Below are 19811 nucleotides of genomic sequence, written 5' to 3'. Positions count from 1 at the left end.
AGCCAGGGAGCGAGTCAAGCGAACACTACTATACCACATGTAGTTGCAGTAGTTGTGTCCAGGCCAATGAAATAATTTGCGGCGCATTTTAGTTTACAACTTTGTAATTAATTAGCAAGAGGACACACACTGGGGCCAGCCTCGGCGGCCGGCGGCGCAACTTGGTGACATTTGGAAAAGGGCTACTTGATATGTATATATGCAAAGGTAGACATCAGAGCAATCGATACTTGATGGCGCGCAGCATGGGGAAGCGGTCTCCGGTGCATTGACCTCGGAAGTCATCCTGAGTCAAGTCGAACAAAGCGACGCCTCCGAGATTCTTGACACGCGCATATTGTGCCTTGCTGGCAGCTGTATCCGGATCATCGTAGCTAACCCACAAGCCATACTGGCCGTCCTCGTCGGGCAGGCGATAAGCATAGCTGCCATAACGCTTTGTGGGATCGGGAACTCGTCGTATGGGAGCGGCGGCGCCTTTGCCATTCGTATTGCTAGGATTAGGCAGTAGTTGACAGATCTCAGCCCAATTTAGAAGTCCTTCTGTCTTGGTTTGTGGACCAGCAACAGCTGGACCGTCAGCAGCCACTACGGGCTCTCCAGTGGTACCGGAATCCGGGGTTAGCTTCCAGGCCCGTCCATAGGTGGCAATAGCAATATTCAGCTTGTTAGCTGGCACACGCTGCAGCAGCCAGTGCTCCATTTGAAAGTGGACATTGTAGTGTGCCAGTCGGTTCTGGCCAAATGCCTCGTAAAGTGGAGCTGAGAAATCAGCTTCCTCGGGATTGCGAGTGGGCGTGAGAAAGTCGAACGTGCCGAGGTTTATAAAATCCACTTTATCAGCGATGGCAGGCGCATCGAAGTACCCTGAGGATAAGATATTAACAAGCATTGGTTTAATGATATACAATTAAATCAAGAATAGGTTTAGCGAACTCACAACTTGAATTGACATTGGGTAAAATGGTAAGACTCAACAGCAGATCGTTGACTTTAAGCGCACTACTGAGATCCTTGACAAAGTTTGTCATCTGTGTCTTATGTGTGTCGGCGTCAGGGTCTACAATGAAATCGCCTGTGAAGAATTTTTTGAAGCTTTTCCAGGCCATGCCCACATCAGAGTGAACCTTGCGTGGCTTATTGCGCGGCAGCTGAAAAGCGAGATCCAGGCCATCGAAATTAAAGCGACGTACGACATCTCTGGCCGAGCTAATGAAACGTGTTTGGGCCTGGCTGCCAGCCTCCAGGAGCTGGATGTATTTCTCTTCTTGCTGAACATCACGATCGCCGCCCACGCTTAGCAAAAATTTAATATATGGGTACTTGTCCTTAAACGCCGTTATTTGAGCAAAATGTCGACGCTCGTAGTCCAGCGCTTGGTTTAGACTTTTAAGCTCAAAGGTGTCTGGATTGATGCCAGCGTAGCCATATATCACGTGCGTGCAAAACTGCAGTGCCAGCTCCAAATCCGTGAGTGTGAATTGAGCAAGGCCTGTGGGAGCGCAACGCACATATCAGAAGAGAGTAAACAATGTGGAGAGCACTTAAAAACTTATATTTACCTTGTCGCTCAAAGCCCCTTGAGTCGTAGTAGCAAATCAGATGGGGCGCGGCGTTGATTGACTGCGGCTCTGAGAGCAGCAAAGTCATCGCTAGCCCGAGCCACAAGGGCCACAAAGAGCGCATTTTTGTAGACTTGGAGAGCAGCTAGCTAGCGAGAAAGAGAGAGAGAGAGAGAGGGCAGCAGCTGAGTAGGGGACGGGGGCTAACAAGATCGCAATTAAATACGTCCGCACGAAACGAGAGACAAACCGCAACTGAATTCGAATGGAAACGGAAATCGCATCAAGCGAGCTTCGTAGACCCAAGGGGCCGAACAATAGGCTCTATATTATCAACAAATTTCTCGGAACTGTTTTTGTTTGTGTACAGTGAACAGTGAGTGACAAATGACGTCGAGGCCAATGAGATCACTCTGTTTGGGTAATTTACAAAACTTAAAAGTATTTTTTTATGACTTACTAAAAAGTTTTAACGCGATAAGCTTGAACGAATCTCTAGCTATATTTTATTAAGCGCTTTAAAATCCACAAATATTAGGTTGCTTAGTCTATCACATTTATACATACCCATTTTCAAACTGGAAGTAAACTGATAAGCCGAGAAATTTCATCTTCTGTTTATTAATATGAGCTTTATATGAACACAATTCAATTTAAAGTCGATATTTAATGGAACGCAGGATTGGATATTTGTCACTAGTGCACTGTCCACGGAAATCGTCGTAGCCCAGGTCGAACAAAGCCACACCGCCCAGATTTTTGGCACGTACATAGGCTGCCTTGTTCGAGGCGGCATCGGGATCATCATAGCTAATCCAAATACCCTCAGTTGTGGCCCCATCGACCGCACGATATGCGTAGTTTCCGTAACGCTTAGAAGGATCGCTCACACGCCTTAATGGCGAGTCATTTCCCTTGAGATATTGGTTTTGCGGATTGGACAGCTTGGCGCAGATCTCTGGATAGCTTAACAGACCAGCCTTTTGAGATTGCAGACCTTCCGGAGCAGGTCCTTCGGTGTTAGGGACAACGGGTGTCCCTTCAAGGCCTGATTCAGCAGACAGTTTCCATGCGTTTCCATAGCTGGCTACTCCCAAATTAAGCTTGCTGGCTGGAAATCCTTGCTGAAGCCAATATTGCACCTGAAAATCAACATTGTAGTGCGGCAGACGGTTTTGGGCTGCCAATTCGTACAGTGGAGCCGTATAATCGGCCTCTTCGGGATTGCGTTCCGGCGTTAGAAAGTCAAATGCGGCCAAGTTGACAAAGTCAACGAGCCCGTTCAGCGCTGGTATGTCAAAATACCCTGCGAAAAATTGCGAACTAATGCATTTTCCTAAATGCCAATTATCTTTGAATACTCACAGGTGGAGTTAACATTCGGGAGCACAGTCAAACTGAGTAAAAATCCATCAGCACGTAGCGAATCCTTCACATCTCGAACAAACGCTGTAAACTGTTCCTTGTGCAGAGCCGCATTGTTGTCAACTATAAAGTCGCCAGTGAACAGCTTCTTGAAACTCTTCCAGACTGCGCCCAGCTCGCCGTGCACCTTTCTGGGCTTGTTTCTGGGGAACTGATATGCCAAATCCAAGCCATCAAAGCCGTAGTTCTTAACCAACGAATAGGCCGATTGGATAAATCCCGTCTGACGCACCTTCTCCCCTTCGAGTAGCTCAATGTACTTGTTTGGGTGTTCCGCATCGATGTCACGATCGCCGCCCACGCTGAGTAGCACCTTCAGATGTGGATATTTTCGCTTGAAGGCTGTTATTTCGGAAAACTGATGTTTATAGATGTCCAAATTTTCATTCAAGCTGTATGCCTGATAGTTGTCGCCACGAAGGCCCATATATCCGTAGACCAAGTGCGAGCAGAACTGTAAAGCGATTTCCAAGTCCGGATTTAACAGTTTGCCTAACCCTGCACCAATTATTAGACGTTGATTATTAAGTATAAAATAAGTGTTACACACATTTGGGTTTTGCACAAATAAACATTTTTAATGGTTTTCGCACCGGCCTCCATTTTGTCGGCTTGGGTCAAAATTTTTGATTTCCTTTTTTTTTGATGCCAATCGATAGAACAGATCCTTACGAGTCAAAAATGGTATGAAATTGCAAAATCGGACATTATTTGGCGGAAATATTCCAAAAATTCATCAAAAAGGTTGAATTGACGAACGAATCGGTTTTTTGTCAACAACATCTTACAATCCATCGATGATTAATTTGTTTAAATGGCAATTGATGGTAGGGATCCGTACGCATTCAAAAAGGTATAACATTTTAAAATCAGGCATTATAAACCCGAGATATTAAAAAAAAAACCATCGAAAAAGTTTCGATTTTCGCACCGACTTTGATTTTGAAAAAAAAAAAAAACGTGATCAGCTTTTATATTAACAGCTCTGGCTTAGCTATCAGTCCCGGCGTGCAGTTTGATTTATTCTTTATGTATTTACATCAAAGTCTGTTTATGTGTGCAATTGGATCAACAAAGGCTTTTCCGAGATAAACGATCCAATTTCCCCATAGAGCACCACACATTGGGATCATTGTACCGCAGGGGCTCAATTAAGAGCAACAACAGTCTTGTTGAATTTATACTTCGCAGTATTCATTATTCACTTGAATGTATACAGTTGCCTAAGAGTGATTAAAAATGATCCCAAAAATAGAGTGTTATATTTTAACACGTTGATTATCAGTTCTAGACTGATTTAATGTTTATAGTTACGTGTATAAATTGATTAATTTATTTAATTGATTTATTTATGTAATTAAATAGAAAAGCTATATGTTTCTTAATTGTAATTTGACGCTCGCACTTTTTCCATTTTATCAATAGGGTGCGATCTTTAAACAAATTACATTTGGTTCCACTGTACATTACGTCGTCATAATGTTAGTCACTTGTTGGGTCTCCATCGGAGAAATGTTGCTGGGGCAGTTGTCGCGCTGGACTCGCAGCGAGTTGTACACTCAGATTTCGATTTCAAGCGCGTGAATTGTGTGAGCGGAGCTCAAGCTCTTGTTTTTGAAAAACTGTCACGTTTGGATAACAATTTTTTGTGCTACTTTATTGCTGTTGCTGTTTTATTATTGTCAGTAAGTTGGCGAGCTGACCTTGTATTTAATTGTGTTTGCCTTTGAAATTGCCAGTTTTCATAGATCATCATACTTTAAATAACAATATTGAGAGAGATAGATCGACAGAGAGAGAGAGAGAGAGAGCGTATTTGTGAGCTCGGCTCGTTTAGAGTAAGAGATACTCTCTCGAACCTCAGCTCAACTGATAAGCCACTGACCTCCAGTCACAACTATGCGACAGCCTCTCGCGATATGTTTACGCGCTGGCTTTAAAATGAACTTAATATTAAGAAGTTAAATTGTGTTTTATAGTTTAATACGTAATATAAACGGATTTGTCAATGGGGCAGTACGAAATATGCTAATTAAAAGCTTTTAACATGTGTAATCTTGTGATTTGCGTCTGAATTTAAATTGATCTTTAGCAAAGCGTGGAGTGTGCTCGACGAGGAGACAGGTTTTGATGTTAATACACACACGATCCGCTCCATGTTTTCAAATTTATAAACAACAAATAAAATTTGATATATGTACTTGATAATTTATCCAAAGGGAGGTTTGACAAAATCCAAGCTTAATCTGCATATGGCACACAGAAATATTTTTAACAAAAATATACATATTTTCGATTAAAAATAGATTTCTAATGAAATTGTGGAACAGTTGAAAATAAACTGTTGCTAAGGCTACCAACGAAGTCATCGACTGGTAAATACCCTGTACCAATTTTTACACTGACCTTGTAGGCTTGCACTGAAATATGTTTATATGTACAACTACAATTACAATTTAACTAAAAGGTAGAGTTATCAAAAAATTGAAATACACCTGATACGAGTATGATAAATTGAGCCTGACATGTGAATACTGATAATTGATTGCGACAACTTTCCTCTGAAGGGAATTCCAATTCTTATTTACTAAATGATAATATCCTCTGCCAGGGAATTCCAATTTTAATTAACATACTAAATAAGTTTTCGGTGCTTGGATGAAAAAGGTTTTCAAGTAACACCCGAAAATGCCCCCTTACCTTCACGTGTGTAGCTCGATGAATCATAATAGCACACTAAGTTAGATGCTCCGTGTGTGACAGTCACAAGGAAGCTCGTGAAAAACGAAAGCAAAAAGAACTGCTTCATGCTGCAGTATTGTAAAAATACTTAGTAGACAAGACTCACGACCGCATCGACGATTAAATGAAATCGAACTGAAGCTGAAATGGAAACCGAAAACGCAAACGGCAAACGACAAACGACAAATGAAGCCGCCGACCGACGATGACGATTGCAAAAGCTTTCATGGAGAGGAACACAGCACATTTTGTTATTACCAGATAAAGAGAGAGCCAGTCAAATCAAGTTTTTATTTTACATATGCTCTTAGAATAGTTCAATTGCGTAAGCAAAGTTATTGAGTCGTCTCAGACTGCGGTTCAAATATACGAGGTCAGAAGTAAAACATTGAGACAAGTTCGCTGATTAGCATTACAAGTAATTTGCTTATGAAAAACTCTACAATTTAACCCAGAAAGTATTTTACTGAGCGCACAATGGGAAACTTTTGGCCTGTGCAGAGACCTCGAAAGTCGTCGTAGCCTAGATCGAAGAGTGCCACTCCGCCAAGGTCCTTGCTTTTGGCATAGGCAGCCTTGATGCCCGCAAAGTCGGGATCATCGTAGCTTACCCACAGACCGTGCTCGCCTTCTTCATCGGCTGGCCGTAAGGCATAGTTTCCGTATTTCTGCGTGAGGTCCGTGACCTTGCGTAAGGGTGCATTTGCACCACGATAGACTGCCGTTTGATTCAGAGGTAGCTTTGCACAGATTTCTGGCCAGCTAAGCAGGCCTTCGCTGCTGCCAATTTGAAGTCCGCCTTGGCCGGGTCCAAGGGTGCTTGGTACGACTGGCAAGCCGCTTAGCCCCGAGTCTTTGGATAGCTTCCAGGCTCGTCCATAGGTGGCAATGCCCAAATTCAGCTTCTGCGGTGGACAATGATTCTGCAGCCAGTAGTTCAGCTGAAACTCAACATTATAGTGGGGCAAACGCTGTTGCGCATCAAAATGAAAGATTGGAGCAGTGTAGTCTGCCTCTTCGGGATTACGAACGGGTGTGAGAAAATCGAATGCTGCCAGGTTAATAAAGTCCATTAATGGATGCAGCTTGGGAACGTCAAAATACCCTACAATGCAGATACATTGTTGTTATTAATATATAATTTACGAAAATTCAGCCAGAACATACAAGTGGAGTTCACATTGGGTAGCACGGTTAATGTTAATAAAAGATTGGCGCTCTGAAAGGCGTTTCTTAAATTTCTGGCAAGCTCAGTAAACTGTTCCTTGTGCTGTGCCGACGAAGGATCAACAATAAAGTCGCCAGTAAACAATTTCTTGAACTGTTTCCAGTAAGTGCCGATGGTTCCATGCACTTTCCTCGGCTTATTTTTAGGGAACTGGAACGCCAAGTCCAATCCGTCAAAGCCATTTCTACGTAGCATCACCATGCTGCTATCAATAAAGTTTTGTTGATCAGTGCGGTTCGCTTCCAGCAGCTCCAGGTATTTGTTGGGATGCGACTCGTCCACATCTCGATCGCCACCAATACTCAAGAGCACCTTGAGATGCGGAAATCTGTCACGCAGCTGAGTTATGTCCTTGAAGTGAAACATATCCAGGTCCACATTTAAGCTATACAGCTCATGAGTGCCTGGCTTGAGCCCCACATAGCCGTATACCAGATGTGTGCAGAATTGAAGGGCTAATTCCAAATGGTGCGCATCCAACTTAGCAAAGCCCGGTCGCAGATATGAGGCCGAGTCATAGTAGCAAATAAGATGTGAATTGCGAGTCGCGCCGTTAGCACCGCATGTTACGCTGAGCACGCCCAACAGGCAGATGAGCAAAAGTTTCATTTGAGAATAGTATGAAAAGTACGTGTGAACTTTCTGAATGTATAATTAAAACTGTCTCGATACTCGACTTGATTCTCATTCGAGAATGAAAAGCTTATCTCAGCGCGCTTGTTATAATGACGATGCCCTTATCAGGATTTTTGTATTGCGAAGCGATTTCATGGTGTTTGTCTGGCAATGGAACAACATTTTCTGGGATTTTTTTTTTTTTATTTACTCGGTTCGCAAAGAGAACAAAAGTATATTGGCTTTGGCCAAAAGTCCGTCATACGGTCGGACTCTCGTTGTAAAGTTTTATTTAAAGCGTCAGAGTCAAAGCTCGTGGGTAAGCCTTGCAAATCGATATCTATCACAACAGTACAGGTACAGTGACGAAGTTGAGCAGGTAGACTACTTATAGACTTAACGTAAGATCTAAAGAACGGCTACTGACACCCTCACTCATACGGTTACCAAGACAATACTCAAAAAGGCACTTGTCGAGTGACTTAAGCTGGTTTTACACTGTGAACAGGGTGTTATGCAGTCGGTTATAGCCAACGCAACGTTCTTGTTTACATTCGTCACTTTGATACTCTTATAGAGCGTATTGTAACTTTGTCATAAAATGTGCAACGCAAGGAAGGAGACTTTTTCGACCGGAATAAGTGCATACATATATTCTTGATACGTATTAACGCCTTCATTATTTACTGTTGCTGTTCCAGCCGGATTAGACGACTGTATTTTATAATAAATGAATAAATCAGTCGACAACTATCTTCTTCTATATATCAAGATATCTTCATCATTCGATTATTTATTTTCATTTATCGAAAAATTAGCATATAGTGAGCCATATATCAAAAGGTATTTAATCTTCGGTGTGCCGAGAATAGCAAAATTTTCTTATTTGACTAACCTTTGCAAATATTAACATATAGGTATATACACATATGAATTCTTTCCACGTACTTGAACATGTAAATAAATATTAATTCGTATAAAAAAGCTACGTAGTTTAAGTTGGGTAAACTTAACTACTGCTTGATAAATAGCTCATGGCTAAAAACCGAAATCCAATTTATACTCTGAACCCATTGACTATATGTATATATATATATATATTAATGGTTAGCAACAATCATCAACAACCGAGTCGATCTAGCTGCGATCCATAAGTGCGACATTTCCATCTCAGAGACTTAAAGAGGTAGAGACTAAACGAAGGTCCTCGCATGACATGCGTAGATCATGCGTAGATTTTTGAAATAATCGATAACTTACTTTGTACACACAAAATCGGTATTGACAAAAACATACGCCTTGTAATTGAGGTTTTGGGGGCAACCATCGCTGTGTGGATTATAGATATATATCACAAAGCTGTTGCGACTGTTTGAAGGATTATTGAATCTGCAGCAGCCCGAGTTTATTTTTTGTTATTCCTATTGTTATGATATTCTACTTCACAAGCCACTGTCTAATCGCTTTGTTTACAATTCTTACTATTATCAGAGCTGAATGATCTTCAAGCTGCCTTAAGGAATCCTAATAAGGCAACCTGCTGGGCTTTAAAAATGGGCGTCATTGCAGCAGCTGACATTTGAGACAACGGGGCAGCACTTAAATCAAAAATTAATTGAAGCATTAAATACCCGAAACAAACACGTTAAGATATTTGTAGGCTCACACATAGCCGGTTCCAAATTACATCCGTCACAATAATACCGGCAAACTAAGTGTGTGTGCATGAGTGTGTGAGGGTGTGTGTGTGTGTGAGCATGATTCGCATGTGTCACAACCAATTATACACAGGACATGCGAGCATTGTCTATCAGGGGCTGCAAAAGAATGCTTTGCTCGAACTTAAGAGTAATCCTCACACGCTGCTTAGCGTTGACAAGGGGCGTATCACAATGCGAGAGGCGTGCTGAGTGTGCAAGGAGGCGCATAGTTAATCTGTAAAGAGCCCTGATTTCGAGTGTGCGATGTTACGTCTGCACGCATGTATGCGGATATGTATATACATACATACATACATACGTATGTCATGTAGTTGCTCCAATCCGTGCCAACATCTACAAGCATGTCTGTTATTGTTGTTTGATTAATATCAGCAAGAGCAGTGCGCAAGTTAAACATCCACCGAGTCTTTGGGTATTTACTTTGAGATTAAATATTTGTTATGGAATTCTCGCTTTGTGCGAGAAAATAGGTTAATCAAATAAATTAGAAATATGATACTGGTAGCATTGTATTACGTGCCACCTCTGGATGTTTATGGTCAGCGTACAACAACCGCAAGTCTCTTAGGTTAATACACATACTAGCTTCTAAAGCACTAATGGACTGCAGTTATTTGCTGATATTTACTCTTGGCATTGGTCATCAGCAAATATTGGACGGGTATTTGCAAATATATTATCAGTCAAGCTATAATAGTCAAATAGCTGTTAATAGCGAAATGAGATACATATATAAATATATGGAAAATGCTGTGCTTTAGGACTAAAATGTCTGAATAGGTAACAACCGGGCGACCCTTATGGCTCAACGCTTCATACATGGCATTGTTGGCTTATGTAAGTACTATCTATCTATGTGTCTATACAAAATACTGTGGCTCTTCATTTTCCATGATGAAAAATTTAAAGCCTTTCTAGGCAGTGTACTAAATGTTTGTTAATAAATAAGAATCCAGTTGGTATTATATTTTGGTACTATAATTAATAAAAATTGTTTAAGACCTTAAAGCATAAATATATTTCACACTTTAAGTTATTTGCCTGCTTTTCTTTTAATTTCTGGGAATTTTGCTTTCCTTCCGTTTCTACCCGCTCTAGTTTGGCGTCTGTTCATATACATTCTTTGTTTCTACAGATACATCCCCCTCGCAAGCCGACTTGGCATAATTAAGTCCAATAATAATTTTAACAAATACCTTTGCCAATTTGGGGCTCCATCCCTATTCACCTTTCATAATTTCAATGTTCCTTTGGCAGCAGGTGCACAAAGCCGCAAAGCATTTGCCTTTTTACCTATTTGTAATTAGAAAGCCACCAACTTTGCTGTTGGTAGAGGGCTTACTTACAATGCAATATGAGACACAAAAGAGAATTTAATTTTCACAAAACAATTGCCGTAAGCAGCGCACGCCAAATGAAGAGTGCTGCTCAATTGATGTGCATAATCAGTTTATCAGCTGAGTTTTCCTCCTGCTATTTTCGAGGGTTGCTCCCAGAGAAGATTCATCATTGTCAAATGTGGCTTGACATTTTTTAAGGTTGACTACTAAAAAAAAAAAAACGCTGAAAAAATAAACTTTTTTGAGGGGCTTTTGGGTTGGTCTCGTTAGTCCGGTGATATAATTAGAAATTTATAATGAATGTTATTTGCATTGGCCACAAAAAAGAAACAGAAACACGATGAGACGTCAGAATTTTTCTTAAAATTGACGCGCATTTGTGTGCAAATAAAATTAAAGCACTCCCGTCCACCCACCTAAAAATAGGGCAGAAGGTATATCAAATTTTCAGCCCAGGGTTCGCCAGTTCATCAGTCAGTCGATGCGATAAATGAGGAGGGTGTTAATGCGGCATGCAAGTATCAAAGGGACGTTTGAAAAATGAAATTAAAAACTGGAGTGCTTTAGTTGGTCGCGATGGTCCGACTAGGAGACACCCTATGCCCAGCGCCCTAACAAACATTCGAGTTTTTCTCTTACAAGCATAAACAAAAACACAAGCAGTGGCTTTTCTTTTTCATCTCTCAGCCCCACAGAATGAACTTTGAATTCTCGCATAGCTTCGGTGTTTATGAGTTTTCTAGCGCAAAGGGCTTCACCTTTAAGAATGTTTAAGAATTTTAAATTTTGTAAGGAACGGTGGGTGTGTTCTCAAAGAAGGGGGACCTATGTATAAATCCACATTTATGCTATAAAAGTATGAACTTATTTGATATTCGAAAATAATTTTTAATAATTGTAATCTCCAGTTTTTGTAGTTTTCAAGATGCGTTCATACAAATAAATATCAGCTTTTTAACGATAATATTTATATTCTCTATACATCAAAAAGGGTTGCAATAGCCTGTTACATACATTTGCATTGCTGCAATATACCACTTCTTACCAATTTTTAATGGGTACAAAGTGTCATTAAGCACTGGGAAATCAGAAGTAGCCTAAAAACAACTAAATCTAGTCGAAAAAAAATGTCCTAAAACGTGTTCTTTGATATGAGCCACAAAAGCATTTAAGATTTTTTTTTTAAATGTATGTAATGCATTGAAGAACGATATTATAAAATATTAAGACGTTTGTATACAAACGGTTATAAGTCAACATTCCCCGGGTCAAGTGTTTTTCGTTAAGTATTCCAGCAGAGTGAAATACATCTTCAAAGAAGATCCTGAATATGAGCTTGAAGCCGATTGGAGGGTAAACAACAAAATTGTATTCCTTCTAAAATTTTTCAAATAAGTTTTCTTCAACAAAGCCTTGGCTTGCAACAAAATGGACAATGGCAACCGTGGCTGTTTTTTCATTAGAATAATAATAATGTGTATATTGACAATTTGTAAGGTTTTTTTAAAGAACAACAACTTATGTCCAAAGGCACAGGAGAAAAATTATAATAAACCTATGCCTTGATAAACCCATAAATACATAACTTTATGTTTACTAAGCCCGAAATTCTAGTATTATGCTTGATAAGAACTAAGCTAGCTGCCCAAAGCGAAGCTGACTTTGGACGTTGATCCAAAACAATATTTTTATATTTTTCTGCTTATCCTTTCATTGTTTGCTTAAGATAATGCTATCGAAAAAAACCGCACGCTGACATGAGGACGCCACATATCACCAAACTTGAAAGACTTCGCTTTCGGGGTGACCTTCGTGCTCTTGCTCATATTTATTATAAGCCTTAACAACTGTTGTTTACAAACGGCAAGTGTCAAAATACCGGCCAAGGGTTCAAGATTGACCAGTGGCTGAGCTGGCGCCTTCTGGTTTTCTGCTCAATTTGCTTTTGTTTCGTTGCTTGGTATTGGGTTACCGGTTGCAGTTTACTGACTGACTGCACGTTGGTTAAGCTTGGGCTCCTCTTGGTTTTGACCTGATTCGCCAATTCCAGCATGGGTCCAAGTGTCAGAAAAAGCTATTGAAGAATCCTTAGAGGTGGCATGTGATTATTATTTTATTACTTTAGCTCTCTGAAATCAATGTCCACACTTAGAAATACATATCTCCTTACATAAAACTGCTTATCCGACTGACTGACTAACTGACTGACTGATTGATTGGTGATCTGCGCACAGCCCAAACTGTAAGAGCTAGGATGCTTAGTTATTGACGGTAGTTGCTTTTGTGATGGACGGAAATCGCGAAATTCGGTTGTATAAAACTTTTGTGCTTACGTTTACTTTCAGCTAAACAAAAACCCAACATCAATAAAGTGGCCTATGATATGAACCCGAATTGTCCCTGTATGGTTATACGGTTATGACTACCAATAAGAGTTCTTTGTTGTTTCCTTCATATTATTAATTAATTTCAGTGAAACCTAAAATGGGTTACATAAAAAAGGCGGCTTGAAAAAATTAAAATATTTTATCTTAATTGTATCACAAAATAAAGTCATAAATAATAATATAATAAATGTGTTTTTTTTTAATAAAAAATAAAATGCAAGTCAAGTATAAAACGTTGTGCGTCCGACTTGAACATACTTCACATTTGGGTCTGCAGAGTTATATTATATATCATTTATGATATGGGAACGAATAAACAAGCTTCTATTAAATTTGGCATGTGCACATGTGCACTAAAATATTTGCATTCACAATTTATGGACCTAAATATTGGCAATTTAATTTACAAATAAAACTAAGATAAACTTGATTTGTGAATGAAGTTTCGTTGTTTTTCTCAAATTTTTCGTTCAGGTAGGATTCATGATGATATATATATAGGTGTTAATATTTTTAACTGTTGCTTTCGCTTTATTTTAAAAGCTATAAGATATAAGCATAGGGAATTGCCAAATCATAATATATTTCATATTTGTATAATTATATATATATATATATACATACCGATGTGAGCTACACTTGTTAATATACATATATATATATATTTTTATGTAAGAGCTGAATGCATTAATGTCAACGGCTTTCATCAAAACCAGAAAAAACTCTGCCACAATGGCGTCGCATGCATTTTTAATTTCAAATTTAACGCCGCACACAGAATGTAATTAAAACAGAATAACAACAAATTAAGTGGTTTGTAAATAAATTAAAAAATGTCCATTGATTCGACTCCAACTGCTGTGGTAAATATTAAATATAAAACACTTTTTTATGCATACACTATTGAAAAAATAAGTACATTATTATTGGCAATATTTTAAAACGTTTGAAGATTAAATAAAAATAAACTTTTCGTTAAATTCCTATAAGCCCCGTATTCTCTTCACATGTTGAGTTGTAGATAATCGCGCAATAATTTCTACACGATTATACCATATATTAATATATACATTGAATCTTAATGGTTACAATTAAAACTATGTGAGATATAAATAATTTAAATGTATGTATACGGACGGACATTTTCAAACTAAAAAATTTTCTTAGAATTAATTTCGATAGAATTAGGAATAAGCATTTGAACATCTTACTAAGTACTTAGTTCGACTTAACCTTGCCGATAAAAGTTAAAACAATATTTTCTTTTTCCAAATCAACCCCAAAATTTCCCATAGCTGTGTAAAAGCTTTATGCGCTACAGGCCAATATTACGAACTGGCATCGTCAATGTTAACCTTTGTCTATTTATACTCTGTTCGCAAAGGAAGAGTAGTATATTGCAATGTTCGGCTACCTGTATACCCGTAAACATTAAATTTTACCAAATTATTCCAAATCTGATTGTCTTATTTCTTTCTATTGCATTATGAACCATTAATTGTTATTGGTTGTATCTATTAGTTTAATATTTGACTATGAGAGTGATCAGACGGTATTATTGAACTTTTAATAGATAATGCTCCGCTTTGTCTGTCTTGAGCGAGAACAGTGTATGTTGTGGTTGGGCATTACCGAGTTGGAAGGTCTAACTTGTTTTTAATGCAACTGTTGAGGTCTCAGACTGAACCCAGTTATTTCACTTGAGTCGCAACCCTTTACGCATTATGCGTAAATCTCAAAATGTTTTCTTTGGCGTGCTTATTTTTTAATTGTTAAGTTTTTATTTCTCCCCAACCCCACAGCAGCGCAGTGCAAACGTCGAACCCCGAAATGTACCGAAACATGCCCCAACCCTTAAGAACTTAGCCACTGCCAAAAGTTCAACGAAGTGTATAAAGTTTTTCTGCCTGACAGTACTGAAGCTGCTTTTGCATTAAATTTGTGTAAATGGATTTTGCTAATGGATCCAATAATTCATTTAGATTTTACTTTTCAGCTGGCAAATGTTGTTTGCGTCAAGGTAAATAGAGAATAACTTGCTGTACTTTTTGTGGTAGCACAGATAGAAAATCTGTGTAGAAACAAATTAAGCTCGGTAAAAGTTAGAGGGGTAGGCCAAATTTGGCAAATAGCGTTTGTGCCTCTACGTGTATTCAGGTATATACACATGAAAGTGAACAACTAGGAGCCCGACAGGGCTGACACAGCTCGTCGTCGTAATCAAGAATATATATACTTTATGGGGTATATATATGGGTTACAATTGCACAAACGATTTCTAGCCATTTCATATGGGCTCAGAGAATATGAAAATATGAAACGTGAAGAATGCAATATCAAGATTCAAATTGGATCAAGGAGTACATAAAAAGGAGACTAACAGCACCAGGCTATTTTTTGATAAAATATTTATTTTAAAATTGTATTTATTAAACTGGTGGGTAGTGGGTGCCCGGGCTTACACTTGGATAGTTGTGTGCTTAAAATCTGACCACCTAATTAAATTTATCCACACAATTCTGAACTTAGTGTCTACAAAAATAAGTTTAAAGTCCGTCTAATAAAGAACCAAAGATATGATCCAATGTATCTCAACTGTTGTTTAGTAATTATTATTCCAGCCAAAGGCGGCGGATTTTGCGATAAACGTATCAAATAATTTCTCACAAAGATATTGAATCTAATTGGGCTTTTTTGTGGCTTAACTTCATTTTTATTTGGGGGAAGCTGCCGATCTTTCTAACTTTTGCGGTTAATAGTGAGACTGAACTGTGAGGCAGACAGATAGACAAGTATTAAGTATATTCTCATCCCGCTCAAGAAATTGACGAATTTCATTACATTCTTAAATATATATTTCAAAAATCATCTGTAAGCGAATTAAAATCCTGGCTCTTCTTTTCATTCAACGGTCACGCAACAAAAAAAAAAAAAAAAACAGGAAAAAAATATTTGTGGAGATGGACATTACAGCACAGAAAGCAAATGGGGCGGCGCAGGGTCGTGGTTGCGATGGAAAAGGCCAAACAATAAACGTTATTTTGTCTTTTGTTGACACCCGAACGCACGCACACACACACACACACGTATGCATGTCGCACATGTGTGAGTTAGCGTAAAAAAATCACAGCCGCATAAAAAAGGTCCGTTTTGCTTTATTGTTGTGGGTCCTGCGCCAAATTTTTTATTTAATTATTTATATGAGCAAACAGTGGAGCTCAACTCAATATGTGGGGTCTCAGACCTCGCTGTTGGGTTGCGTGTAAATTAACGACAATGCCAGGGTTTAATTATTATACCCTTGCAAGGGATATTATAATTGTGTGAAACAGTGTGCAACACACAGAGGTCACTGACCCCGCAAAGATCGTTATTATATTCTTGATACTGATCCGTGGTTACATCCGAGACGAACAATTTCTTTGCAAAACCTCCAACGACATTTATTTGGCGGCATGACAAAAATAATTTTTTGCTTGATTTTATTCCTATAAAGTACAAATTAAAAATGTTATTGCTTCCGGATGCTTTCCTTCCGGCGCATTTTTGCCCATTCTAAACCAAGTTATTATCTATATTTTCTTATGTAGCGTTACATACTCCTAAACTTGTTTAAATAAAACAAGTAGGAGGTTCTAGTCATTTTCATTTTCTCATTTTCCAACATCAAATGCATATATATATTCTATTTTAGAAGCTATATGTCAAGTTTTGGGATTTAAAGTCTCTAGCTCTTATATGTTCTGAAATCCTTGCGTTCATACATACGGACAGAAGGACAGACAGACAGACATACAGACGGACATGGCTAGATCGACTCGGCTATTGATGCTGATCAAAAATATATATACTTTATGGGGTCGGAGATGCTTCCTTCTGCCTGTTACATACATTTCACAAATACAATATACCCTTATACCCAATTCTAATGGGTTCAGGGTATAAAAATTATATAACCAAGAGATGCCCAGTTGGGCATTTTCATGTAAAGTTCTAGCAAGAGGGTATTGGTGCTTAATTAATTGAAATGTTCGTTGTGAAGGGTATCTACTTTTAAAACACTTTCGACTAGCGCGCTTTACTTGTTTTCTTTTTGCTGTAGTTGCGTAAGAAATGGTCAAAGGCACATTAAATGGGCTGTTACTTACGAAGATTGGAGAGCACGAAAAGTTTGTCTACACGAAAATTCCTTAAAAATATATGAAAGTTATGTTAGATTTTTGGACTCATGCAATTCGTTTTTTTCGCTTATGTCTATTTACAGGGTATTAAATCACATAAAATTCTTTCCAACAGAAACAATGCGCACCATGTTTTTGTTTTTGCTAAGCTAAGTTTCAACGCTATCAACTCCAGCCGTGCGCTGTATCTGCGCTCCTCCCCTGAAACTCTGACAATAATAATTTTAAAATTACAAATTCACGAAACATACTCGCAATTATTAGCAATGTCTGCCCTCAGTCGTCCGCATTTACCACTTTGGCAACCTACTCAAAACGAAAGATGTTGTCCTCATCTTCTGTCCTCTTCTGTCCTCTACACATCTTCTATACACCTTTGCATCTCACTACCATCTGCCGTTAAGGATAGCTGTGCCGCGCCTAAAGCTCTATATGATATACACAAGTACATATATACATACATAAACATGTATATATTTATATATATATATGTGAATATTATATTATATAATGTTATATTTGTACATACATATGCACCTTTAAGAGAATGTAGCCCGCCAAGAATCGCCAAGGATTTCTGGTTGTGCCTGCTGGGCCGCAGAGCTGCAAGCTTCCTTTGGCTACAGTGAAAACTAATCGATTAATTTTTGATAAAATATATATATGTTGAGGTTGGATTGCTAAGCGGATTGGCTTATGTACTAACTTAAAATACTATAACATTTTTTATATTTGACTTTTTTTCCATTAGAAAATTCTTTCTAAATAGATTTTTGGGAATTAAAATCTCCCAATAGAAAACTATAAGCTGTATTTTGTTTACCTGGTGGTATAAATTACCTAGATTTGTATTCGAAAATCATTTTTTAGGATCAAAAACAAAAAAAGTTTAATAATTGATTTTAACTTTACCAAATTTGCCTGCCTGGATAATGCCTGCAAGTTTATAATAAATTTGTAGCTTCATATGCCACTGTGCCCTGCTCACCTTGTATAAAATGCATAAAATTCACATTTAGATATTGCTCAGCGGCTGTGGCTTCCATGTTGCCAGAACAGGGTCTGTCTGCCTGGGACGAGGATTGGCATTCATCATTCATACACAGAGCTGCGATTTTTCATTGCAACATGGCGGAGTCGCAGTCGCAGTCGCAGTCTCAGACGCGAGTTAAGTCAATCAAATGTCTCAAGTTCATTACAATCTGCTGGAGTTGTTTGGTAAGTAATAAGCTTCGAACCGGGTCGTTGTTGTTGTTATTGTTGTTGTAAAAGTTGTCGGGTTGATGGAATAGTTGCTGACTTAGGCGGGCGAGACACCAAACCGGGCCGAGGCAGGCCTCCTTGCCTTCATCATCATCATCTCATCGTAGTCCATTTTCGACTGCTACCTTGCGCCATGCTGTTGCCTCTGTTGTCTACTTCGCCGCTGCCTCTGCTGATGGGGTTGTGGATGAGTTTGATGCATGTTTTGTTAGCTTCTGTTGTTGATTTGGAATGCAGTTTGGTGGTATAGCCCGAAGACATGGTGTTATTCCCGCATCCGCTACTTTGGTTGCGCTCTGCATTTTGATTACTTTTTTTCGGTAGAGACTTCAAGGAGTTGGAGTTTCTTATTTTTGCAGATTGTGCAGATTGTTGCCTACTAGAGATTTTCATTCTTTGAAGTTAAGGTATGGAGAATTTGCAAAATCACCGATATTGCTAACTAATTGAAGTACATATTCAAAAAATATCGATATCTATTTAGTACAAACATTTTTTTATTCATTTAATTATTATCATTGTGTTCAGGCAGAGCCTTATATCAGCTATAAAGCTGCCCCAATCGGACTTCTATACCGAACTAATTCCCCCAAAAAATAGAAACTATTTGAAATTCCAAGTGTTAAAATATATGGCTCATCTACTATATATCTACCAAGGTACAAGCTCCTCCTTTTGAAATATTTAGTATAAATACTAAAAAATTTGTCAAATCAAGAAAAGTTTTTTCTTCTCTTTTGACATTTTCAAGCATGCAAAAAGAGAAAATAGATTTTTTTTGTGCATTGTGCATGCGTTTGTGCATAATCCGAGGTTTCGTATATACAAATCTGTGTTTATATGTAAGTGTATATTGAATTGAAGCTAAAATTTCAATACTTGAACATGTAGATAGTTGATGATTTTCTAAACATTCCCCAAAAAAAACAAGCTAAACATAGCGCTCCTACAAACTGCAAAAGTCCATATTTTCTAAATCCAAAATTAAAATCCTCCTCTTAACAATAAGCTGATTAATTTCAGATGTCGGTCGCCATAATTAATAAAGTTGATTAATATTATAATATAAACCTATTTTGTATGAAGAATTTTGTGGGCCACATGCAATTGCATTCTAAAAGTTAGCATAAAGATGGTTGGGTTGGGATGGTTTATAAACGTCACATACATTTACAAAATGGCGTCGTGACAGGTTCGGAAATTGCTGGCCATATGCAAACGCATATTTCAGACATTTTGCATTACACTGCGGTACACGACATTTCATTTGGAACAGTATAAAACAGAGCGCCAAAATGGCCGCCGCAAATGCTTGAAAAGTGTCAACCATGAGCAGAGCCCATTACC

At 38.5% G+C, this 19811-nt stretch overlaps 4 protein-coding genes and 1 long non-coding RNA gene across 6 annotated transcripts in view; 1 reads left to right on the top strand and 4 right to left on the bottom strand.

Moving 5' to 3' along the window:
- The window catches only part of LOC138911246 (uncharacterized), a 144205-nt gene that overhangs the window by 35270 nt on the left and 89124 nt on the right, over positions 1–19811 (bottom strand). The gene's annotated exons all lie outside the window — the stretch shown is intronic.
- Idgf3 (Imaginal disc growth factor 3) lies at positions 87–1892 on the bottom strand. Its single transcript, XM_002052219.4, has 3 exons — positions 1563–1892; positions 941–1492; positions 87–867 (listed from the first exon to the last, which is right to left on the bottom strand). The coding sequence occupies exons 1-3, from the start codon at positions 1684–1686 to the stop codon at positions 215–217; spliced, it is 1329 nt and encodes a 442-aa protein (XP_002052255.1). The 5' UTR covers positions 1687–1892; the 3' UTR covers positions 87–214.
- Idgf2 (Imaginal disc growth factor 2) lies at positions 2168–5870 on the bottom strand. The gene is made up of 3 exons (XM_002052220.4): positions 5688–5870; positions 2928–3485; positions 2168–2868 (listed from the first exon to the last, which is right to left on the bottom strand). The coding sequence occupies exons 1-3, from the start codon at positions 5794–5796 to the stop codon at positions 2216–2218; spliced, it is 1320 nt and encodes a 439-aa protein (XP_002052256.1). The 5' UTR covers positions 5797–5870; the 3' UTR covers positions 2168–2215.
- The window catches only part of LOC6627698 (protein toll), a 45809-nt gene continuing 30516 nt past the window's right edge, over positions 4519–19811 (top strand). The window contains exon 1 of the mRNA XM_032438197.2: positions 4519–4672. The gene's annotated coding sequence lies outside the window, so the exon portion shown is untranslated. The remainder of the gene's footprint in view (positions 4673–19811) is intronic.
- Positions 6007–7619, bottom strand: Idgf1 (Imaginal disc growth factor 1). The gene is made up of 2 exons (XM_002052221.3): positions 6897–7619; positions 6007–6834 (listed from the first exon to the last, which is right to left on the bottom strand). The coding sequence occupies exons 1-2, from the start codon at positions 7564–7566 to the stop codon at positions 6176–6178; spliced, it is 1329 nt and encodes a 442-aa protein (XP_002052257.1). The 5' UTR covers positions 7567–7619; the 3' UTR covers positions 6007–6175.

The sequence above is a fragment of the Drosophila virilis genome, chromosome 4, assembly GCF_030788295.1.
Source record: "Drosophila virilis strain 15010-1051.87 chromosome 4, Dvir_AGI_RSII-ME, whole genome shotgun sequence".
In the NCBI taxonomy this organism is placed as follows: domain Eukaryota; kingdom Metazoa; phylum Arthropoda; class Insecta; order Diptera; family Drosophilidae; genus Drosophila; species Drosophila virilis.
This window is presented reverse-complemented; position numbering and strand designations above follow the sequence as displayed.